The sequence below is a fragment of the Cygnus olor genome, chromosome 16 (genome assembly GCF_009769625.2).
Source record: "Cygnus olor isolate bCygOlo1 chromosome 16, bCygOlo1.pri.v2, whole genome shotgun sequence".
NCBI lineage: Eukaryota > Metazoa > Chordata > Aves > Anseriformes > Anatidae > Cygnus > Cygnus olor.
Genome location: NC_049184.1, coordinates 12,487,830 through 12,512,725, shown reverse-complemented (window position 1 = coordinate 12,512,725; position 24,896 = coordinate 12,487,830). Strand labels below are relative to the sequence as shown.

General features: G+C 45.4%; 1 protein-coding gene and 1 long non-coding RNA gene across 8 annotated transcripts in view; both read left to right on the top strand.

Annotated features, from left to right (window-relative positions):
- Position 1: 1 nt before the first annotated feature.
- On the top strand, positions 2-11,711 carry LOC121078917. Of its 6 annotated transcripts, none has more exons than XR_005824785.1 (4): positions 2-82; positions 1,784-1,894; positions 8,729-8,823; positions 11,003-11,711. It is a non-coding gene; the product is annotated as an uncharacterized LOC121078917 (long non-coding RNA). The 6 variants fall into 6 exon arrangements; XR_005824787.1 differs by having other exon boundaries at positions 5-82; positions 1,781-1,894; XR_005824784.1 differs by lacking the exon at positions 2-82 and adding an exon at positions 578-868.
- Positions 11,712-13,978: 2,267 nt separating this feature from the next.
- Positions 13,979-24,896, top strand: part of TAF4 (TATA-box binding protein associated factor 4) — a 37,628-nt gene continuing 26,710 nt past the window's right edge. The window contains exons 1-2 of one of the 2 annotated variants that reach the window (XM_040575590.1): positions 13,979-14,338; positions 16,309-17,397. In XM_040575590.1, the coding sequence (XP_040431524.1) occupies positions 14,035-14,338; positions 16,309-17,397 (1,393 nt within the window). In that variant the 5' untranslated portion in view covers positions 13,979-14,034. The remainder of the gene's footprint in view (positions 14,339-16,308; positions 17,398-24,896) is intronic. The other variant, XR_005824780.1, reaches the window with a different exon arrangement.

Below are 24,896 nucleotides of genomic sequence, written 5' to 3'. Positions count from 1 at the left end.
GGGGAGGCAGCGCGGGGGCGTGCTGCGGCCCGCGCCGCGCATGCGCCGTCGCCGCGCCGCTATTGACCAGACGGGAGACGGGGTCAGACGCGGAGGGATAGGAAGGGGGGGGAGGAGGAGGAGGAGGAGGAGGAGGAGGGAAAGGAGGGGGGGAAAGCCCGCGGCTCGCGTCACGTGATGGGCCCAGGCGAGGTTGCCACGTGCGCTACGGGCGGGGCGGGGCGGGGCGGGGAGGGAGGGGCGAGGGCTCGCGCGCTTCCCGCCCTTCCCGCGCACTGTGAGGGGAAGGGGGGGGGGCAGAGGGAGGCGTGACAGGACCGCGCTGTGCCGCCCGCTGTGGGGGCGTTTTGTCACCTAACGCGGGGGTGTCACACACGTCGCGGGGGTGTCACACAACAGGGGGGTGTCACACAACACGGGGGTTCCCCCAAAACACGGGGGCTCTCCCAAAACACGGCGGTTCCTCACACAACTCATGGGGTTCTCACAGAAGCCCCCGGGGCTGCCACCGCCTCAGCGCCCCCCACCTCCCCCCCCGGCTCGCCCTGACGGGAGTGGCCCCCCCCTCAGCCCGCTCCCCGCTCTGACAGGAGCCGCCGGCTGATGGCCGCCTCCCCGCCCAGCCCCTCGCCCTCCCCTCCGGCTCCGTGCGGCCGGGCAGCCCGCGGAGCGCTGCCCGGGGCCTGCCCCTGAGGCGCCTTTGTTCCCGGCGCTGGGGGGGGCGAGCGGGGTGGGGGGGGGGGGGAGCGCGGAGCCGGGCTGCAGCTGGAGGACGGGGCCCTGCCCGCCGCCTCCCCCGGGAGCTCCGCGGCCATCTGCGGGGCAGCCGGGGACAAGCGGGAGCATCTGGCGGCCTGGGTGGCAGGAGGTGAAGCCCCCGCGCAGCGCCGGGGGTGGGTCGGCACGGAGCAGGGCAGTCGCACTCGGGGAGCGGGTCAGAGGGCGCAAATCTCGCTAATTCGTGTGACGCGAATGAATAAGATTCAAACCCAGCGGCTGGAGACAATGCAGCGGGAGCCATTGTCTCGGCGGAAGGAGGCTTAGCCGGAGCGGCGCGCACCCATCCCCTGGTTACATCTTCCAGCAGTGAAGCCGACGGGTCTGGCCTCCTGTCACAAAGACCTGCTCGCCTCTGCGCCGTGCCTCAGAGCTGGTCTCCGAATGCCCCGGGCTGGCCGAGCCGAGGCCTCACGGGTTTTATGGCGCTACTCCTCGTGGTGTTCGTACAGCCCGGAGAGCAGCCTCCCTGCCTGAAGGGGAAAGACGCCTTCCTCCTCGCTCTCCCTTATGGTCACAGTCTCTCTCTTGTTAAATCTTCATCGTTTTAGCTTGGAGACGGTTGCTAAAATATAAAATAAATGATTCCGTACATACGCATTGGGCAAAGTATTTTTCTGAATGCAAAAGTCAGCCTTTAAAGTCAGCCTGTCTTTAACTCGGCCTTAGGTACAACCTATACAGAGCAAGAAAAGATGCGTTTTTATTGTAGTAAATGGTGATCCTTAGTGGGCAAATTACTGGTTAAAAACTTCCCTGATGAAAAAACTCTTCTGCCTTCTGTATATGAGGAGTGTCTCCTTTAAGTATATGGAAAAGCTCAAATGGAGAAAAGGTAGGGTGAGAAGTAATTGCAAAATGCTCAGTTCACTGGCAAATAATTGTTCTGAATGGGGAAAATGATATTAGTAAAGATAATGTAACCCGAGGCAGAGCAGCAGTACTTCCTCTTCTGGCTTATATTCTCAAACTTTTACCCTTTCACTTTTTTTTTTCCCAATAGCAGTAGAGGAAGGGACCATCATGTACCAAAACAGCAATGTGGATCCTGCAGAGAGCCTAATTAAAACAGTGTGAAAAAAGAACGATACATGGAAGTGGCATAAAATATTCACAGGTAAGGAGAAATATGTAAACGTATGGAATTTTAGTTATCATCATGTCCATAAATCGACCTGTCTCTGGAAGATACTCTTATTATAATGAATTACCTCAGTATCTTTTGACAACAGTCAGAGATAACAAGTGAGCAGCAAGACGGAAGATGACACCTGACATTTTAAATGCCCTGTTAGTTTTATTTATTCTGCTAAACAATACAGTTCTTCATCCCTTAAGCACTGAAATGGTGGCCAAAAAACATGTTTCACTGCTTAAATTTATGACAAGTATGCAATCCTGGGCATCCCTCATATAAAGAGGGAAGATTAAGCTTCATATCAAGAAGCTGATTGCAGTTCATTCTGGTACCAGAAAGAAACCTCACAGAGTGGTTGGTACCTGATGATAGCAGCAGACACAGCTTTCACGGAACAGCATTTTGGACCACCAGTGACCACTGGAGACTAGACGTAGGGTACAGTCAGAGGAAAACTATGTTGCCAGAACTAAGAAGACTCCCATGGCGGTTGGAATGCAACCACTGGCATTTGGGATGGTCACCACTGATATATCTAATGATATTTCCTAGCAGCTAGAGAAGAGATGTGTGACTAAAAGCAATGACGAAAATTTGTGGGGTTTATGATGGAGAAAGTACAGTAATGTGACTGATGGCAGCGTCCATGGCAATGTAGGTTGAACTGACATCTGGCAGAGTTAGTGACAGAGGGCAGTTGTTGGAAAGACGTCTGTAACAAACTCCCAACTGCTAAAAGAAGGGAGCCAGGCACTGGCTGTTGAAACATCTCCTCTTGTGCCTGGGGACAGCGGGATATGGTGGCAGTTAGTTGCTGGTAGTGGGAACTACTGGGATACACGCAGCTGCTGAGAAAAATGGCCGCTGCAGTGGTAGCAGTGGTTGAATTGGAACCTGTAGCAACTGGAAGAAGGCCAGTGACAGGACAGGTAAATTTTCGTCAGCTTGACAGATGGAAAGACATCAGTGGAATTTCGAGTACAATAATAACACCACTTTGTATAAAGTGGGAGAATTAACAATAGGAGGATTGTCGTTGCAACTGGAGGAGAGATCAGGGATGTGGAGTGCTACAAGTGCTGTTCTCTGGTAGGAGAAAGATGAGTATCTGGAAGAGGTAGTGATTTATTTTATGCTGCCGTATAAATTCTAGAAGTTGGTTGGAGGGAAGAATACCAGAGGCGGCACGGGGAAGGCTGCAGTCTTAAGGGTCTGCATCCCTTCCCCAGGGAAGGAAGAGGGAAGAGGAGGGAAAAGAGGCTAGCGTAGAAAATGGAGGAAGTGAAAGTGGAACAGAGTTTTGAGTTTGGGTATGGCAAACAGAACACAATTATATAAAGGAAGGCAGAAGCATGAGCCCTGGAGAAGAAATGTTAGAAACTTGCTAGTAGTTTCAAAGAACATGTGGTAGCTGCAGGGAAGGAGGATAAGGTCACCAAGTACAGAACACAATTCTATAGTGATACGGGGAATGTGGAGTAGAAAAGAGCTCAGAAATGAAGGAGGGACTAGAAAAAGGAGAACTGAAAAGATGCAGGAAAGATGAGATTAAGAAAAGGATCTACGTATGTAAATGTTTTTATCCTTTATAAGAAAAGCACATGAAGTAGAATAAAGAAAAAATATGTAAAGTCAACTGAAGAAAACTAGAATAAAGGGAAGAGAGAAGGAACAAAAGTAAATGAAAAGGAAAAATAGCAGTAAGTAGAAAAAAAGAAAACTTGGCAACTTTTATTTAGATAATGGATACATCATACAGTTAGTTTCTCAGTGTCCCGCAGTCTAAGAACAGGAGACACCATGATGTATGTAGGAAACTGCTTCATTACATTAGTTTGTCCTACATCTCAGTAAGAGGGGTAGCTCCTCTGAAGAAAAAAATACAAGTCATAACAATAGGTGTTGTTTTCTTTTTTTTTGTTGTTCCAGAAATAAATACAGATATTTTAGCGCATGTAATACTGTTCTGTCCTCTCTCCCCCTTTGTTCCTCTCTTTTTCTTGGTTTTGAGTCTGTACCTCAGACATTTCAATTTTGACATCTTTCATTCCACCCCCATACATCAAATTTAAAGTCAGTTTAACTTCTGGATTTAAATGAAATATTTTATAAAATGCCATAGTTTTAGGCTTCTGTGGGATTGTCTCTCCTAATTAGTACGTTGACTGCATAATTAGTGGGACCAGCAAAAATCTGCATTATTCCACTGCATTTCTCAGCAGTCCATATGTGTTGCGCAGTCAAGACAAAATCTATTTTCCCAATAAGGATGCTGTGGTAGAGAGCTTAAACCTCACATCCAGACCCACAAAGTTTGTGAGGATCAAAGCAAGACCATAATTTGGGCATTTCTCTCTCTACAAACCCTAACCTCTAACCCCTAACCAAAACCCCTAACCCTGGCCACAGTGCACTGTATCTAGCCACAAAGGTTCAACTCCAGTCCTATGCCCGAAATGTCCCCAATGTCTATTTCAACAGTCTAACGGTAAGAAATATAAGAGGAGGAAGTGTTTGCGTGAGTTAGGCTGTACAGACACACAGCCTTTATAGCATATCGTTTCAGTATCTAAGAGCGAGTTTTAACTATAGAGATATAAAAGGAGCATTTGGAATTACCTACTAGATTTAACAGGTTCTTAATCAATAATCTTAAACAGCTTTATTATAAATACATTCTCACTAAAATAGTATGTATTTCTTTTCTTGTTCCATGTATGCACTTTCATGCTGTAGTCAGTTTACTCTTTTCCCTGCTAAATCAATCATTTTCTGCGGGGAAAGAGTTCTTTGCTATAGAGCAAAATGATACTTTCTTTTGTATTTGTGAAAAGGCAACGGTAAAATTACAAAAAAAAACAAACAACAAAACACTGCTGGAGGATTTATTCTTTTTGTGTAATGCTTCCAGGCTGCCTCTATACTCTCACGTTTTTTAAGAGGAGCTTGATATCTTCACGCACGTTTATGGGGTAAGTCAGCAGTGCCTTTCTCACCTGCCCAGTCTTTGCTGTTTCTACCTCACAAATGTACAAGGCCTACTTGTAGAAGTTATGTTTCATTACCTGACCCTATAGAAGTTAGAAGTCGTGATGCTTTTGATGCGACAGAGTAAGGATGGAACATTTACTTATTTTAATAAAACTGAAATATTTCTGACATGCATAACACCTTTTATTAGAATGAATGCAAACTGCTATTCCAGACCTTTTTCGCACTCATATCACTACCCTACAGTGTCTACTTTACAAGCTGCGAAACTGAGACTAAAAAAACACCCGCGGCACTAGACATAAGACCAAGAACATAACCCCAGATCCTGTCCACTCTCGTGATTCATCTCATCATCGAAGCATGCGGAGGGGGAGTGCAGCAGTTAGAGATGTGCAAACACCTTTTATATTGAAGTGTACATTTTGTGAATCAAAAATGGCAAGGTGAAGTTATCCTGGGTTACTGGATGGTGATTTATTCATGGGTTTGGGAGCGGGAGATAATTTTAAAAGATCCTTTCATGAAGCTGGGGAAATGGATGATATAGGTGATACAAAAAAAGTTAATGAAGCTGAAGTTTGCAAATTGTTCACAAAAACTGAAGGATGAAGTCTCACAAGCCAGACCTAGATTCTAAAAAAGGTGTTTAGGCATCTATCTTCCATTCAGATGAGTAAGAGGATTCAGACCTAAGTTTAGAAATAATTAGGACATAAAGAGAGATAGCTGTCTATCTAGGACACTGGGGAGCACCGAACATAGCCTAAAATACGAAGTTCCATTAGGAAAAAGCTCTGACTGTTTGTTTTGCTGCATAGGCTGTTTTTTTTCTTGGGTAGCAGTGTGCTGAAGTGAACTGCAAGCCTCTGTATATCCCCAGCATTGGGCTGAGCACACAGAGAAAAGAGCTCCTTCATTTGATGTTTTAGTTCTGGAACCTCTTTTGCATTAACTGTCTATAGTGGATTCTGTTCTTGAGACACAGAAATGAATCTCCGTCTCCTTGTGTGTTTTGCAAACAACTGGTAGATTCTGCTTCTTTCTCTGCAGCTAGGTAATGTATCGTTTTACCTAGCCTCGGCTGTATGCTGTTCTTTTCCTGTGCAACATCTGCTGCAGCTTTCATAGCTCGAATTGTTCTTTGACTTGTTTTAAAAGGCATGTTTCAGAAACGTCTTTGAGGACATGAGTTATTATTCGTTGCTTCATCTGCTAGAGTGTTCTTTATGTTTGTTACTTGACTCCTTAAAGTAAGACTAAACAGGCTTTTGAGTTTAAAGTTTATAGGTTTTAATTGATGTTTTTAGTTAAAGATCCCAAGACTGGTAAGGCTAAATCATAGCAATAGGATTTTAGAGCAGTTTCAGAAAGTAATTTATTTTTGTATGACAATAAACTGGCATTTAATCTCCTTCATCTTTTAGAAGCTAAACTATAAATCAGACTTCACTTAAGACGGCAGCGTCACTCCGGTTGGTCAGTTCTCCTCACTGCTGTGGTATTTGTGTGTACGCTTTCCGCATACACCTGGAACTTCTGACCTTTACTGTTCCAAAGCTTTTGCATTATTTGTATTTCATACCTCATTTCTCTATTGCTTGAGGTATGGCAGGGGTTCTATTAGCACAATTTTAAACCACTTTTTTGTTCTGTAAAGTGATCGCACCAGCACTTGTTCCAGTATGCAGCTTGACATAGCTTTTAGGGTCACAAGGAAGTTAAGTTTGATGAGTTCTTGCTGGGGACGAGGGTGTAGCAGAGGTGGCTTCAGGCTGCCAAGTCCTACAATTCTGCATAGACGGCTTCATGTCAAGGAACAGCAATGAGTGAGTAAACTTACTGGCCCACTAAACTGTACAGAGCAGCAAAACTAGCTCCCTCTTCTGCTCTGCTGAAAATAATTAAGAGAAACAAGGTTTGCAGTTTTGGAAAAACAACTTCATTTTCTTGCAGAAGAACATACAAATTGTTGCTTCCCAAAGTAATCATTTTCTCTAACCAAGGTGTGGTGTTTCTTGCTTGCCATTTTGTCCAGTTGTTAATAATTGGTTAGCTCACACAGATGGATGGGTTTACTGTCCTAGGTAGAAACCTAAGTAACAATGACTCACTATATATAACTCTGCAGTAATGAGAGAGTATTACAAGTAACCCCATACAGAAAAAAATGACAATAAAGAATAACTTAACATAAAAAACTTGGCCCTCCATCTGGGGTGTCATTTCCTGTGGGTTGGCAGTTTTCCCCATCTTGTATTCTGAGAGAAAATATCTGTCTGACTTGTTTCAAAAGTTGTACTAGTTTCTTCTCTCAACTGTGGGAACTCATCCCATATTTAATTGAGTTATTGGATTTGTTTGGAGTTTCAAAAATGAGCAAAAGCTCATTAGAGGAATAGGGGCCAGTCCTTGAACTCTGATAGTGAGGATATATTTTAGGTAGCGTAAGAAAGTAACCTATAGTCTGGAGTAATATCCCTAACTATTTTAGGACTGCTGGAGAATTCAGAAGAAAACTCTATATAATAGCCTTTCATGCTGTGCTTTCATTAAGTTTGAGGCAGCTCAGAACAGATGATACAGCATGATTTATTTTAATCAGTTAATACAGAGAGTTCACTAGAAAGTAAGAATAAAAAAACCTTGGCAAAATCTTGCTTACGTACTTTTTGCATTCCAAATCCACAAAATGTTTAGATACAATCTCATTTCATTATAACCAAAACAAACCTCCTTTACTACATTTCTTTCACTTTTTTTCTTTACGTGATGATGTTTCCATACCTCTTCTGTCTCCACTGGCTTTCCAGTTCAGTGTCTTTCGTGTCTGTTTTCTTTATACTGTCACTAAAATTAGTTAGGTTGATCTGAGGAGTCCTGTCGTCTCATACGGCTTGGTAACAGCATTTGGCAGACTATGGACTAGAGATGGAGTAAGGAAAATGACTTAGCCATTTCTGTCATCCGAAGACGACTGTCAGAAATGCTTGTACATGTGATTATTTTTCCAATTAAAATCTACAGGAATCTGGATCTTGACCTATGTGTTGTATGTACGCTGAAAATTTTACCACCTCTTTGGCCTGCTAGTTCCATTTGATGCTTTTTATTGTTGATCTCCAATGTGCATATTCAGGCACATGGTCCTCCTTTGAAATAACTCTTCTATTTAAAAAGAGGGGTGCCAGGGGGCTATTGAATGATTTAGATAAGGGCTTAGGGACAAAGAATGCTTCTAGCTCTGTTCCTGTAACTTATGGTCTCTAGGCATTGTGATAAAACAAATGCCTATCAAATTCCATAGGACAAATGTTTTCATCTACAGTAACTGCTGTTTCACAACTGATGTGACATTAACTGTACCTGTTCTTGGCACTGACCAGAACCAAACAAGATGAAGATTTATCTTCAGTTCTTCCATTTATGATTCATTTTGTTACGTATTTTTGAAGATGAGTGGATGGAGGGCAGCATGTGAAGAAAGAGGATAAAACTGCTTGCCATAACTGGCCAATTGTTAAAGAAGTGTCCGGTAAAAGCTATATTTGAGAAGACAAAAAGGCAACAACCTAAGAATGTCACTGTATTGACTGGAAAAAGTTGAAGCAGCCTTCAGTTCTCTAAGGAGCTCTGTTTTTAAGAGTGCATGTGTGCATTTAAGAGTGCAAATTTCATTTTTACATTTGAGAGCAAATTTCATAGAGCATGCTATATGTCGTGTAAAGTGGCAGAAATATGTTCTATGTAAGAGAATTCGTGGAGACCAGGGAATAAAGAAAACCTTAGAGAAGACAGGTTTTTGTTTTTGTTTTTCTGCAGGGTTCTAGTGATGATCCAACCTAGAAAGGTGAGGCTGTGCCCTTTGGAAATGCAAGCCAGTTTGTCCAGTTGCTAGCGCAGCAGAGGCTGGGGAGGTAAGGAGGAAGTTATACCTTTACCTGCTGTTTTTTAAAGAACATTTGGGGGCCTGTTGAATTCAGCTTATTTTCTTAGAATAGTTTGGTTCTCAAAGTTATGTAAGTCAAAAGTGACTGGCCCTTGTGAAGGAAATCTGAATTCCAGGAGCTCTCCGCTCTCCCAGTCATTTTAGGATGAGGGTTGGTTCCAGGCATGGGAACTATTCTGGTTAACCACGACCCTTAACAGAAGATAGGGCTGATGATGGAGCACGTGCTTTCCACATGAGCTAGAGCAAGAGGAGGGGTAGCACATAGGCCTGTTAACAGCCAAAATACCTCTGGCAAAAAGCTACTGGCACCGGAAAGATCAGTAAACAGGACAGAAGCTGCCTTCTGACCTTAGTGGGCTACCAAGCTTGTGTCTGGAGGCAACAACCGATTTACCTACTGGTTTTCCAATAGGTAAGGGAGGTGGAAAATAGGTGGCAGGTGGAAAATTGAAGTCTAATGGAGTTGTAAAGGAGGAAGAGGACCAGTGATCTGCGCTGCTCAAAAAGCAAGTGGTGAGGACTGGTGAAGAGAATTTTAGATATTGAATGATGCTAGAAAGTCAGAGAAGAACCAGAACAGCTCTGAGCTAAGAAGGCTCAAAGGAGTCCAGAACTGAAACATCCATTGCATTATTATACCATGGCAAGGACCTCTGAGGATAATTGTTGACAAAATATCCCTGGCAGGGTAACAGTTTGCTCACAAAGAATACCAATTGAAACTGAAACTGCCAAGGCCACCTTGCACTAAAAACAAGTATTTCAGACATATTCTAACAGGTCCAGACCGTAAAATGTACAAACTGGATTTGCAGTAATGAGACCCATCACTAGGCACAATTTCTTGACATATTCTGTCAGAGTATCACATGGAAGGAGGGACTGAAGTTTCCAAAAGTTACTTTAATTTACTTAGAGAGGAAAGCATTTTCATTTTGCCCGGTCAGTTCTAATCATTTGCTAAATTCAAAATAGAAAATTATTGAAACTAGCTGTCATGACCAGAAGGACCATTCATCTTTTAATAATATTTTTTCTTCCCTGAATCACGTCGACTTGCACAAGAATTTTTTTATAACAGATAAAACGTAAATCTTTATTGACATGCCTGCTTCTTGTCTCTTCTACAAACATTCTGGACATTTGTTAGCAATCTCCATTCAGAAGATTTGCTTTAAAAGAATCTGCTTGCTGCCAAGCATGTAGTTGGAAACTTGCATCTTGTACAAGTGCTCCTTTTTCTTAGTAAAGTTCCCTAATTCTTCCCGTGTAGACGAGTCTGGATTTTGATGCTTCCTATCTTGGCACGCAGTAGCAAGCATGACAAGTTAGATTAAGAGCAGTTGGGAAGGAAAAACATTGTTGTATTCCACAACTCTTTTATACTGTAAAGCCTTGAAGGCCTTTAAACAATGATCCTTTATCCCACAATATATTCTCTGGGCATCCTCTTTTGGGCACAGGATGTTTAGCTGCATGGACTTTGGTATAGCCATACTTAAGTAACTCCCACATGAATTGCATATAGCGTGTGCTAGGGACACACTCCTCAAACTGTCCCATAAAAACTAGAGAAGATTCACAAGGCAGCTGCGTGCTCAGCTAACTTTTTTAAAAAAATCTAGCTCATTAGTAGTCTTTCTCTAACAGATTGTTTTTATGTATTTCCCAATAACCAGGTACAGTTAAATTTATTTTTTAGAAGAAGGAAATCCCTGAAGTTGTCACATTTTTATTCAAGCATATGTCACTGTAGGTCTTACTAGCATCTTCTATGGAAAAAAGAAGTTTGTTTTTCTGCACCACTTCTGAAGTTCCATTGTTATGTAGATATAAACACTTCAAGTGGGTGATTTCAGTATACCTCTTCCAATTTCCAACTATTAGGGACATTAGACTTATTCAGAGATCCACCAAATGACAGCTGAAATGTGTGTCATGATTTTAAGACCAAGACTTCAACGATATCTTGAGTTTCCAAGAAGGAGACAGCAAAGTGCAGACTACAGAGAGGCACAAAAGTTGTTTTATTTATCTGCATGTGCTTGTGTGTAATAAGACTGCATTTGCCCCTCAATTCAAAGTAGAATGTTCACAACAGGAATACTTTTTGTACAGGTTACTGTCAAACTTTTGTATTCCAGATGCACACAAAGCCTGCTGCAGACTGACACCCCTTTGCAGAAGGATCAGCATGCGGACCGTGACAAACTGTGTTTCTGCATAGGTCTGCATCATCCTCAACCAGAGCTCCACTGTTTTGTCTTTCTCCTGACACTGTGTACTTCTGCAATTGTCCATTAACCTCCTGTGCTCCTGTCCTCCAAACAATTTGGAAATGCACGCAGATGCAAGCATGGAAAGAGTTTCTGCAGCAGTACCTAAGTTTTGTAACAAACCCAGAGCATCATGAAACCAGGGCATGGACATCAATGGGATGAAATATTCTCCTACAGTCATGCTAGGTGAAATGCAGGCGCTTTCATAAAGCGAACACTCTGAAGTAAAGCAAGCATTTATTTTGAAAATAGGTCTTAATTCCACGAAAATTGTACAAAAGTGTCAGAATGATGAACATTAAGTATACCTCCGTGTTACCTGTTACCAACAAATTATTCTCCATTGGCTCCGACCACTTCTTGAAATGTTCTGATTCAGGTTTGAAGTAGTTACAGAAACCAGATTTGAGGAATATTAGAGCAACTTTTAGAATAAGAAGTGAGCAGTACAATACAGCGGAGCTGGAATCTCGAGCCTGAAGAATCCCATCTAAAAAGTTACTTCCAATAGCAAATGAAAGGCAGAGTGCAAAAAGAAATTATCCATTAATAAATCTTGCACACTTACAACACACAAGCCATAATGCATTTCAGTTGCTCTTGTAATTTTGTAAAGTTGTTTACCTAATATGGTAAATATGCCATATGGGTCTACTAACGGGAGTGCTAGAACAAAGACTGATGATTTCTAGGTTTTTATTTCTAGTTCTGTAATACAACTGTAAGCTGCATTCCAGCTGCCCTAAAATGCGAGCAGCAGAAGAACATAGGCTGCTCTAACCTTTTGTGTTGACTACTGCTGCCATGGGATAATTTAATCCATCTCTCATGTCGCTCACTCTTCCTCCATCACTCTCACCAGCCCAGCTTTGGGCTATACACCCATTTAGGTGCTGCAAAAGAAAGATGTGCAGCCACTCTGCACCTTCAGGCTGCTTTAGCTCAAGCCTAGCTTCCCCCATAAATCATTTGAGCAGCTGATGTAGATTAATTCTTCCACTGTTTTGGGAATGCAAAGAGACTTCTATTCTAGATAGTTCTTTGGTATGTTGCTTATAGAATTTCATCACAGCTAAAACTGGCAGTGTGCTTGACTGGAGCAGCAACAAACCGGTAGACGTGACTCTGCTTGAAGCAGCATTCCTGCCTTGCAAGAAGTGGGCAACTACTTTGCAGCATTACAATTGGGCAAAAAATGGAAGGTAAGAGTTGCAGAGAGGAAAGAGGTATTTTCTTTTTCTCTCCAAGTTTTGGGTGATGACTGAGAAAAGGTACGAAGACAAAAAAAACTATGAAGTACAAAATATTTGAGAACAAGAATAAAGGATTATAAAACCCTAATTTAGAACTTCTCAGAGGACCTATGCAGTCCCTTCTAGTGACGCCTCCTTGTAAAGCGATCAGAGCTGAAGGAAAGGCTCAGTGTCATAATTTTAACTCAGCAGCAGCAGTCTTGTGCAGGTGAGAGGGGGATGTGAGAAACCACAACAGTTATTGAAATACAGTTTATGGTAAGGGCTAAGACTTGATTTAAAGATATTTACTCACCCTATTAAGGAATAGCTATCGGTTTTTGCTGTTTCCTTAGTGACCTTTTGGCAAACACCTCCTATAGACATATTCATGTGTTTGGGGGCAGAGTAGGATATGGAACTACTTTAGGACTGCTCCCATCGCTTACTGGGCCAACTGGTGAGCGGGGCACTTTGTTCTGTGTCACAGCACTACGAGTTAAGTGATCACAAATTGTAACGCAGAAAGCTCTGACACCCATCTTTGGGCAACCCTAAGCAGAGAATCCTCTCATCCCTGACCTATTTAAAGCAATCCAGTCTCAGGGAGCTCAGAGCACTTACTCTTACCAGTCTCCACCACTGCAGCCCTACTGTCAGCCAGCAGGCCGGTGAATTCTGGGCAGGGCATCAGCAGGTGCTGAGTCAATCCCTGCAACGCAGTTCCAGCCTTTAATTCCATCCATTCCCAGCACACAAGAGCAGCGCTTATTTTATAACGCTGAAACACGAGGCCCTGCTTTAGGCTCGCTACCTCTCAAAACTTACCCGTGCTTTCTCTTCCCGCTCATTTTGCTCCAACGCTTCAGCCGCCTTTGGAAAACAACACCTAGAGAAAGAGAGCGTTAGTGAGAAGCCAGGTCGTATTTTCCACCCCGACCCTATTGACTTCCTTGATGGCGGTTGCACAACGGGGTCAAAGTGCGGCTCCCGCCGCTGGGCCACCCCCGGGCGCGGAGCTGTCCCCGCAGCAGGGCCCAGGAGGGAGACCCGGGGCCGGGCACAGCACCCCCACCTCCCCCCCCAGCACCCCGGCGGGCTGCTCCCCGCCCGGAGCCGTCCGTCTATCCGGCCGCCTGTCCGTCCCTTTCCCCCCCCGCCTCCCCCGGGGCCGGCGGCTCGGTCGCACGCCGCCAGCACAGGTGCGGGGCGCCCTTCGGAGCCGGGAGCGGCGGGGGGAGCCGCAGCCATTTTGCGCCGGGGCAGACAAAGAGCCGCGGCCTCCCCCTTCTCCCCCCGCCGCCCGCCCCCTCCCACAGCCGCGGCCCGACGGCCCCGCGCCCCCTCCCCGTCCTCCCCCCGCTCCCAATCGCCCTCCCCCGTCCCCTCCGCCACCAGCGCCGCCGCCGCCCGCCTCCCAACTGAGCCTCCGCAGCCATTTGCCCCGCCTTTTATAGGCGGCCGCCGGCCAATCAGAAGAGGGCGGAATCCCTCTCCGGCCGCTGAGGTGAGGCCGGGCCCGCGCGCCTGCGCGGTGCCGGAGCGCGGAGGGGAGGGGGGAGAGGCCTGAGCGTGTGTGTGTGTGTGCGGGGGGGGAGGGGGGAGGAGTGGAAGGGGAGGGGGGGGGGAGGAGGGAGCCGCTCACAGGAACCCTCCAAAAAAAAGATGGCGGCGGGCTCGGATCTGCTGGATGAGGTTTTCCTGAACACGGAGGTGGACGAGAAGGTGGTGAGCGACCTGGTGGGCTCCCTGGAGTCCCAGCTGGCGGCCTCCGGCCACCACCACCAGCACCACAAGGCGCAGGAGCCCCTGCGGGCCGCTGGGGGGCTGCTGGGGAACCATGTTGTGAGCAGCGGCAGCCCCAGCCCCAGCCCCAGCCCCGCCGGAGCAGGAGCGGGAGGCACCGCGAACGCCCAGCCGGAGAGCGGCGGCAAGATGGGGCTGAGCGCCCCGGAGCTGGCCAAAGCAGGTACCGCCGGGGCTGGGCTGGGCTGGGGGGCGCCGGGGCCCTCCCCTCCCCCGCTCCCCCCCCTGCCTTCCTCCCTCTCCTCCTCCTCGCCGTGCCGGGGGGGGATGGATCCTGTGGGGGCGAGCCCTCCTCGAGGGGTGCGCGTGCCCCCTCAGGGTGTGTGTGTGTGCCCCCCCCAGGGGTGTGTGTGCCCCCTCAGGGTGTGCGTGTGCCCCCCCCGGGGCGCCCCCTCCCCTTTATTTCCCCTCCTCGCCTCAGGATGTCTCACCCCTCGGCTTTAGGGGCAGCCCCCCCACCATGGGAGCAGCCTGTCCCCCCCCCCGCCCCCCCCTTTCCCTTTTCTGCTCCTCCTGAAGGGGTTTGGGGTGACCCCGGCGCTGGGGGAGGCGCTGCCCACCCCCCCTCGGCGCTGCCTGCACCTCGTGGGCCGCCCCCCGTGCCCTGACCGGGGGTAGGGGCTGCTGGGGGGGGGGGGATCCCCCCCTTCTCTGTAGGGCCGGCTGGGGCAGCGCTCCCTCCCTTCCCCCGGCCCTGTCCCTGGAGCGCAGGGGGGTGTTATGGTGTTATTAATCATGACACCTATTTCCTGCGCAGGAGGAAGCGAGGGGGGATCGCTGAGGGGAGGAAGTCCCTCAAAACGCGGCCCCCCCAATATCTGCCGGCCTGGGTATTCCTCCCCGCACCCCCCCCCACCTCCTCCTTGCGGGGGGCTTCAGGGGGCAGCCGACACCTCCCGTTCCTCCTCTGCCCTCAAGGGGGGGTTGTCACAACGCCGGGTCCCGGGAAGGGGGGGAATTCAGGCCATGGCACCCCACCTGGTACAGTGCCCCCCTTCCCGCCCCCCTGCCCCCGCTACCTGTGTGTGTTCTCCTTCCTCGTCTCGTGAGGATCATAGGGGATGGGGTTGATGCTAGGGCTGAGGGTTCGCTCCACAAGAATGGAGGGAAGAGGTTTTTCTGGGGAATAATAATAATAATAATAATAATAAAATGTCTCCCCAGAATCTCTCTGCAATTCCTCCCCTCCCCCCATTTTTTTTTTTTTTGCTTCTTTTCGTGTTACTAAAGTGTAAGAAGATATTACAGACCTTCTGTCATGATTAATGAAGCTCTTCTAGGAGGATCTCCTCAACCCTCGTAACATGCATCTCAATGTTTGTCTGTCACTGTTCTTTTCCCCTTTCTGTCTCCTTAGGGCCAGGACCCAGGCTGTCTGTGATTGTACTTGTGGTAACGCCAGGCCTCATCAGGGGGGCGTGAGGATTATTCAGGACAAGAAGCTACATCATCTTGTCCCTTCTTAAACTCAGCTTTGCTTTTTATTTGTTTATTTCGTGGCTATCTCTGGCTGTGGGAACTTCAGATCCAGAAGAAGAAATCCTGTAATAAGGGGGAGGGGTCTTCTTGCAGCCTGCGCCAGGCATCACAGTACTTCTTACCTTGGCAGGCTGATGTTTTTGTTTCCCTTTGGTTTTTCATATTTTGCTCGTGTTGAGCCTCTTGCTCTGACTGACTCTGTAGGAGATGAAAGGATTAGGGGATAACATGTGCTGGGCATAAGGAATATGTCTTATTAACGTGTCTTCTGTTGCCATTTGCCCCTCTTGCAGTTGCAGTCCTGTTGATAAATGTGGTATCAGGCTCTAGAATGGGGAAGAGGTCTGAGATGATCTTCCTTCTTCCTTCCCTCAGATCATGTCAAATCTTTTTTTCCCAATTTTCTCTTACTGTAGTGATGAGGGTGAGGGTGTTATGGTTCATATTGAAGCTACCAATCTTTGGTGGGAAATTGGGGGTTTCAGGATAATGTCTTTTAAATCCCTCTTCAGTTTGTTCTCTATCTCATTTTTTTGGCTGCGTGCAAGTAGCCTCAGAGATGGAGAAGACTTGGTGATGAGGGAGAACGTTCTGTCTTTGCTGGAGTTCTCCTCCTGCTCATTCTCTCTGTTTACCCTTGTTGTTGTTTTGCAGGAGCAGGAGCGGTGCAAGGGGGTGTTATTAATCATAACACCAGGTCCCAGACTTCAGCTCTGGATGGAGCCACCACGACGAGCACCAGCACCACCACTGCAGCAGCAGGAGGATCTGAAGTCACTGCTGCTCCAGGGACCCTCAGTCAGGGCAAATCGGTGGTTATCAGCACCATGGCGACTGCCATGTCCACCAGGAATGGCAAGATTGGGACCACAACAGTGCAAACTTTGAATGGGAGTAACGTGGTGATGAACTCTCACCATGCAGGAAGTGCTGCTTTCTCTGGGACTCCTGTGACTGCTAACCCCGCTTCTGCACCTGCTGTTGCCCCTCTCGTTAACAATGGACCTGGATCTGTGGGAAAAGGAAATACTGTTAACGCTGTTTTGCCGTCAGCTTCCAACACTGTCATCCAGACTTCTTTCCTTAATACTGCTGTGTCCTCCGCATCTTCCTCCTCGCCCACAGTTATCTCCTCGCAGCCGCCACCGAGCGTTGGAAGTGGGGGGCCTACGGTGACGCTCGTGAGGCCACCGATCCACACAGCAGGACCCACAGTGGCTGCAGCTGGTGCAGCCACTCAGAATGGGAGCAATACTGTGATCAATTCAACCATCAGCGTGGGGAGTTTTCCTGCTGTTGCTACAGCCACTGTGGGATCTGGAGTTTCCCTCCAGACGTCGCTTGTGAACAGCCAGCCTGGTACCACCGTACCAGCAGCTCCCGCCACGCAGGTCATCAAATCTGAGTCTCCTAAAACTATAGTCCAGGCAGTATCCCAACAGCAGACGCTGGCTACTGCTGGCCAGCCCAGTACTACAGGGGGTAACATGATTATTGGGCAAACTATGCAAGCTGGGCTCTCCAATGTTGCTCCCAATCCTGGTGGGATACCTCCTGCAGCACCTGGCACCCCTACGGGAATGGCTAAAGGCACTGCCAACACAGTGGCACAAACTCTGCCAAGGACTCCAACAGCAACTACGAGTGGAATCAGAGCAACTTTGACTCCTACAGTTTTAGCACCTCGTTTGCCTCAGCCACCTCAGAATCCAACTAACATTCAGAATTTTCAGTTACCACCAGGTAAGTAGAAGCTCAAGGGCTTTTATTTCGGGAATGTACTTGCAGGGAGGAAGATGTCCAAATAAGATTTCTTGCTGTTTAATTGTGAATTGTGGAAAAGGCATCGCATTTAACAATGAGAATTGTCTGGTGTTGAGTAGTAGTGTAGTAGCATTCCACTACGAAGCGTATGATTTCAGGTGACCAGAAAGTCTTGTGAGAAGGAGTAATTCGGAGATAATTCTATCCGGTGTCTTCGTTACAACATTGCCTGTAGACGAAGCTGCAAACTGCCAAAGTGTGACAATGAAAAACTATCAAATGAAACGTTGCTATTTCATTTTCACAGAAGGCGTTTTAGGGTGGTTTTGTTGGTAGTCTGTATAACCTTCGCGTGCTGTTCTGTTCCCTCCCTGTCCCTGCATGCCCCCAGTACCATAGAGCACTCTTGAATAGAGAAGCGGCAGATAGAACACAAGAAAACCACCTTCTTTTGCTTTAAACACCTTCAAAGTCTGACTTAAAAACTCCCAGATTTGAAGCTTATGATCGTCTTTTTAGTCACTGGAGTTTTGATACAAAAGGCAGTCTTCCTATGTCCTTACCTCACCCTGTTGTGTCTAGGGTTGCAGCTTTTGTAGTAGCTGGTATCGTGCTTAGTGCAGAGCATCTCTGGGCACGCAATCTAGTCCTGACCTCAGTGGGTGAGTAAAAAGCAGGATGAGAAACATTCCTCTTTTGAGAACTCTTCTGTCCCTTCCGGAATACCCTAGATTTGGAGGTGTAAGGTTATGTATTTACTATTATTTTGAACCTGGCTTGTACTTGTGTCAATGCTTCCTCTATAACTGAAAGTAGGAGTGCAAGCCTACACAGAGTTCCCTGTCTTTTTAATAGTACGCGATAATAGGTATATTCTTACTATCACTGTTTGCAGGGCAGTGTACAAAGAGCAACTAATTAAATTTTACTACTAGTACCTAATGAAATCAGTCGTATTTGTATATTATCTATGTCATTAGGTCTTAGTAAAAGTGTGTCTGTTGAGACACCTAACAAACATTAAAGCAGCGCACCTGCTGTATAAGGTAGACCAGCAACCATACGGCGTTACTGCACACGAGCTTTCTGTCAAATATGCTATTTATGGTGTGTGATGCCATGTAGCTCGATGAAGTCTTATCGAGCATTCAGTACATCTGAGTTGTAACTGGCATAAATATTCCACGTTTTTTTGTGTAGCGAGTTATTCCCTGTATGAGTAATTTGATTGAGACGTGGTGCTAATTTAAAAAACATCACTAAAACTCAGACCTTGAATTCCTAGTGCTTAATTTGAAGCTTGTGGGTTAATAGTCTGGAAGAGCCTTATTTATTTATTTATTGCCACAGCGTATCAAAAGATTTTTCAGGTTTGCAATCTATTGCCATGTATACATACATTTTCACTAATACTGCATTATAAATCTGATTATGGGACAAATACTACTGTGGAGCCCAATGGGACCTCTTTTCCAGGTAGCTGGTGTTTTCAAACCACCATTGCACACTGAAATGTGTTACACACTGAAGCAGCACTGCCAGTCCTTAAGCATAATTGGACCATAAATTGCTCCTTTGGAGGTCTTGATAGATCAAAGTAAAGCAATATAGTTTCTAAACACTTGAGATTTTTTATTAAGCACTTTTCTTGTCTGTCCTACACTTTTAAGAATATTTATAACTTCAAAAGAATAGCATGACTCCTAATATAAGCATATATTCATGACTGAACAGAAATAGGAACTTAGATTTTTGCATAAGACAGACTTAATATTGGAAAGGATTTTTTTTAGCGGAACGTTTTGTGTTTAATTCTTTTGGTTTACGTTTTTATACTTTGCCAAAGAAGCCAACTTTGCAAATGTTCTGCATGAAGCGAAGAACAACTTGAGAACTGATGGGTGCTGAGCTCTTAACAACATCTCACAGGTGCACGGGCTAAGCACTTCTGAAAAATCTAACCGTGTGCAACTGCTTTAATCTTTAGTAGAGTTCATCTACATTCATAGTGAAAGCAGAATAGATGAGTATGGTTTCAAAATCATATTTCAAATTACACTGTGATAGGCCAGAGTTTTAAAGGCAGTTTGGCAGTGTGAGGCTGCAACTGCAGTGCTTGTACACTGTGCAGCTACTGTGTGCACCACATTTGCATCCACAAGTTTGTGCCTAAAAGTTAGTGGTGTGTCTGTACAAGAGTGGGTAAGACTTAGTGCATGAAAGAGCTTGAGATTAAAGACGGAACACGTCACTTTTTACGCTGCTATTTACAAATACCTGGAAAATTCTCGTGGAAGGTCTGACCAATGAGCAGCACGCGTTTTACAGTTAATTTTCGTATCCTGATACACTGTTTCTGGCCCTCCAAAGTACAGTTACATTTCTCATTTATGAAAAGCAGAATGTGAAATGTCAGTAAGTGTTACTAGCCTGGACTTCAGCTAGAGGTTTCTAACATTCTCTTAAAAAGAGCGTGTGGAACATAAGTTTGATCAGCACTCTCTAAAATACGTTGCTTTTAGAATAATGTTTTGTATCGCATCAAGGTGGTTGTATGACAAACAAATCATACAACAAATATATCAGTAACATAACAAATCGGAGGTGTTTGAATTGCTAATAGGACGAAGTTGTTGTGACCTTGCAGGATTCCGGTATATGGTTTCCCAAAGAAACTGGACTGTTCAGAGCATCTGTGCGTTTATAACAGTTTCCCATTACTGACATCTATGAGGAAGAGAACTGTTGCTCAGTCTTTTCTTCAGTAGCTTCATGGTCCAGCTGGACAGATCAGGTAGTGAAGGTCCAAAAGTAACCTTATTTATAACTTTATAGCAAAGACATGGAAATGTTGACAGGTAACTTGCTAGGGAGCAGGGAGGGGGTAACGCAAACATGCTTCTCTTTATGCATGCTACTTTGAAGATGCAGCATCTTTGAAATTGGGACTGAAAATAAATTAGATCCAGTTCTTTGTTTTGGAGTACTTCAAGCAATAATACGAAATGCATTGTGTATAATCACCTGGTAAGAGGTAGGAAAATTTGTGAGTTTGTTAAAACGCTGTCCGTGTTTTGCTGTTACAGATACACTTCTCTGCTGGATCTTCTGAGTAACTGAGACTATGCTGTAAGAGTAATCTTTTGCAATGTAGGGGTTCATAAAGTGATTAGAGACCATCACTGACATGGTAGAATCATCTTGGTAAAGTGACTAACTTGTGTGCTTTAAAATCCCTTTTCAAAATACTATCTCCTCCTGCAATGCTGTGATACAATTTTAAAACCAAAGTCCAGGAGCTTATGATCACCTTAGCACTGTTGTCAACTTGAGGGTTCAAAGATTTGGTTTCTGTTCTTGGTGGAGGTGCTTCATGTCGCTACTCTCCCGCTTCATTTTTATGGACAAGCATCTCCTGACAACCTTTAAGGTGCCTGCTTAGAGAAAGGAGTAGGTTGGAGAGATTGCTGCAGGTATGCAGTAAGAACGACATGCAGCTGGTAGGTCTCTTGGACGGTTTTCTAGCTCGGGTGAAAATGAAATCTAGAAACCTTCACTTCCCTCTGTACCCGTTTTTCTTTCTTTACGTTCTGAGTGAATATTAGTACTCACAAAAAATTGCCAGCTTGATCCTAAAGGTTTTTTTTCCCTGAATAAGCAAGATTGCGACACTCAATTCTGTTTGAAGATAGAAGATAGGACAGGTTGTTTTTATAGTTTATGTAAATTTTTTTTTTTTTTAACTTCGGAGCTCCTGACCAGCATTCTCATTAGCAGTAATGCAATTTTGCTGCTCTAGTAGAACAGCTATCACAGGCTTGTTTTGCTTTGTACCTAATGATAAAACTTCTTTATTGCTTTTACGAGGCTCGGTTGAATCTGCCAGGAGCTGCTGATGGGGGATGAGAGTAGGCTTCTCCACCGTTTTCTTTGTGGGGGCCTTTTCTGTTCTCTGTGTGTGTGGTGTGACTCCAGGATGGGTCGTTTCTCAGCCCTGGAAACTGTGGGGCTGTTTGAAAAGTTGAGTGTTCCAGAACTCTCAACGGTGCTGGTGCAGCTGCCCCCGGCCGTTGGTTTCAGCTTCCCGGTGGTGCTTCGGAGGAGCGAGGAGAGCTGTCCGAACGTCGGGACCCTGCGTCAGCAGACCTTGGAGGATGGCGTACTACTGTTCATACCTTGAAGGTTTTCTTTACAGCCTGAGAGGCTGGATATTGAACTTGATTTGAAATGGGGGGTTAACTTTTGTAGAAACCACCGTTTTTTAGCTTGTGTCAGTTGTACAGTAAGGGTTGTAATGCCTCAGGCCTTGGTTATTCTGCCTTAGGATGGGAAAAGTACCTAAGCACGTGCCTAATTTAAAATGTGTTCAGGTCCTGTCAACTTGAGCACTGATACTTTTTGGAGCTGGCATCACTGAAAAATAATTTCTACAGGACTAATTCGGTTTTCTTCAGTAAGGAGTTGGGGTGCTAGGCTGTCAGGCAAAAGAGAGCAGATAGGAATAGGAGAAGGGCGTCAGGCTGGGGAGAATCAGACCACCTTGTCACTGTAAAACACTTGGTAAACACTTTGTGAAACACTTTTTCAGTCTGAAGGTGGCATTTTTCGGATTATTCTGTGCTTGAAGTGTACCCCAGAAGTGCCTAAAATAATTAGAGACAATAGGAATATAAACACATAAGGGGGTCTACAAACTTCCATAATCTTAAGAAATACAGAAAGGAACAGAAGAAATAATACGAAGTAGTGGAATGTCGTTCTTTCTATTTCTTACTATCAAGCGAGTTCAAACATATCCTGGTTCGAGCTTCCCTGCATCATGCACGTGCTGCCAATATTTTGCCTGTTAATTGTGTTGGCATGGCTGTGTTTTGTTCAAAACATCTCTAACATAAAGTGATAACAGGAACTTCTTACAGTACGCGTAGTCTGTTTTACTTTCAAGGCATTTTACAAAACTTGATCCTTGCAACATGCCCGTGTGGTTGGTAAATAAAGTAGTATGAACTCTGCTTTAAAGCTGGGGGAAAGAGCGAGTGAGAGGAGTTCTGACTTGCCCAAGGCCATGAGGGAATCGATATTGAGCCAAGATTAGAGCTTGGGAGTCCTGTACTTGGCGCGTGAAGTGGTAGCTCGCTCTCTGAAGGGTAACCGTGGATCTCGTCTGAGTGCAGGGTGGATTTCATGTTCAAATCATGCATCAGCAAAAGGAACATTCTGCTTTATTTGAAATCTGTTACATCAGATCTGCCATATGTCACCAGGCTGAAAGTTCTCGCTGCGATTTCTATAATTAAGGAATCCTGCGTGCTTAGCTTTGTACCCCAAGGAACCTAAAAATGAGAGAGATGCTCGGTAGGATTTCTGTTGTTACAACGAGTGTCACGAGGCAAATGAATGCTTTGTTTGTACACATCTGATAAAGGTGTCTCTTTAAATGTTGAGATTTAATGGGAAATATAATTGTGATTCTACTAAGCCAAGCTATGAAAGACATTAACTTTGCTTACTGTTCACTTCTGTTACGGAAAACGCTGTTGTTCCCAGCAAGAAGAGCACGTATGGATTTATTTTATATATCCATCTACACTTCAAGTCACCGTCTGTCTGGGGCTTGGGGTATCACTAGCGTTGTGATGTTGGTAGGTGAGTAAAAGTGAGCACTTTGTGTCTTTGGGGCATTTTGCACTCTGCTGTTGTAGGAAGCTCTATGGTGTTTGCACGCTCAGTGAGCTGAGTGAGTTTCCCATCTCTGGAGTTACTGTGAAGTGCAACATCTTGGTTAGAGGACCACAAATTTGGTGCTGCCTGGGACTCGAGTCACTAATAGAGGGCACTGCAGCAAAGTTAGCAGCTGAAAATGAAAACGTACCGGCTTTGGACACTGATGTGATAAGACACAAATTAGTAGGTAATGCAAATGCTCTTCAAACGAAACCCTTTGGTGTATGAAAATCCTTACTGTTGTTTGTCTGCTCTGTCTCGGGAAATGATATGTAAATAAAATCCTAAGAAGTGTGTGAAGGAGTTCAGGAGCACAGTTAAAATACTGGTAGTAGCCTGAGTGGGTTTTAAGAGAAGAGGTCGGCTGGTGGAAAGCCTGCTCTCTGCTCTCACCAAAACTGTGAGGAATAATGAGAGTCTCTTTGGTATGAAGCAGGCATAGAAACCACGTACGGACAGGGCACGTTAAACACTTCTTGGCTGCTATATGCACTTTTTGTCAGAAATACTTGAAACGAACATTTTAACCTGAAAATAACCCATCTTGTCAACTCTCGTCACGGTTGTTTTGTGTGTTGAAACTTTTTATGAATGTTTACAACTCCATTTATCTGTCTGAATCTGCTCCTGGAGTTTGCTGTCACTGCTTGATGTTAACAAGAAGGCTTTTGCCAGTTGGACGGCAGTACGCGTTGCCGAGCTAACTTTTTGGTAGGTGTGCTACCTCTTGTGAGAAAAGATTTGACGAAGCAGCTGCACGAAAACACACAACGTTGAAAATGGTGCTTCCCACAACCGAAGGCAGCGATAGGAAGGAATTTTCAGTGGTACCTTGCAGACAGCCACTCGGTTTGTATCACAAACAACGAAGCTGAAGGAAGACCGAGCTCAGAGAGCTTACCAGGAGCTTTGTGAGCGCGTGGCCGCCGACGGGATGTTCCTGCCCGTGAGTCGTGTTACCTGTGAGCATCATGGCTTTCCCTCCTGCACGTCGGGACTGAAGCCTCGGCACATCTCTGACGGGTTGCACGCTGCTGTTTTAACAAGGCGGTGGCTGTGCGGATGCTAAGGAGCTGTGTTTGTGTTGTTACGAGGTGTTAATGCCCTGAGTTGAGTTTGGTTTTAAACTAATTAAGTTCTTGAGGAAACGCAAGAAGTTGTAGTTTATTTATACTGATGCAGGCTTCTTAAAAGTTGTATAACCTTTTTTGTCTGGATGATGGCTCTGCTGCATCACCCCTCCTGCACGTTTCCTCCTGGCAGCAGAAGGGAAACGGTTCATACAGCAGGCAGCTTTTACAGTGACCCAGTTGTGTCCGTACTGCACGTTGTTACTCTGAATTACTGGGGCAAAATGGTCCCGTTTCCACCTGAAATGTTGAGAGAAGTACAAAACCTGTATACAGATGAGGCTGTAATTAAACAGCTGTAAAGATTGTGTGATCACTCATATTTCAAATTAAATGAGACCTTTTTCATCGAGACCACAGACACACGAATGGATTATCCTAGAAAAACGCTGCTGCCTCAGGAGCAAATTATTATTATTTTTTTTTCCCCTTCATGGACAGTTTTACCTCAGCTTAGTCTCATTTTTTTACCCCAGTTCTATTTTGTAGTAATTTCCTTCCAGAAATGCTGGTCTTTTTCTGGAGGCACAGGAGTCTCAAGGAACCGAGAGCCAAGTCTTTACCACAAAGCCTCCTGCCTTGGAGTAATTTTCTTCGTATGTCTTTAGTGGAATATTTAAGGTA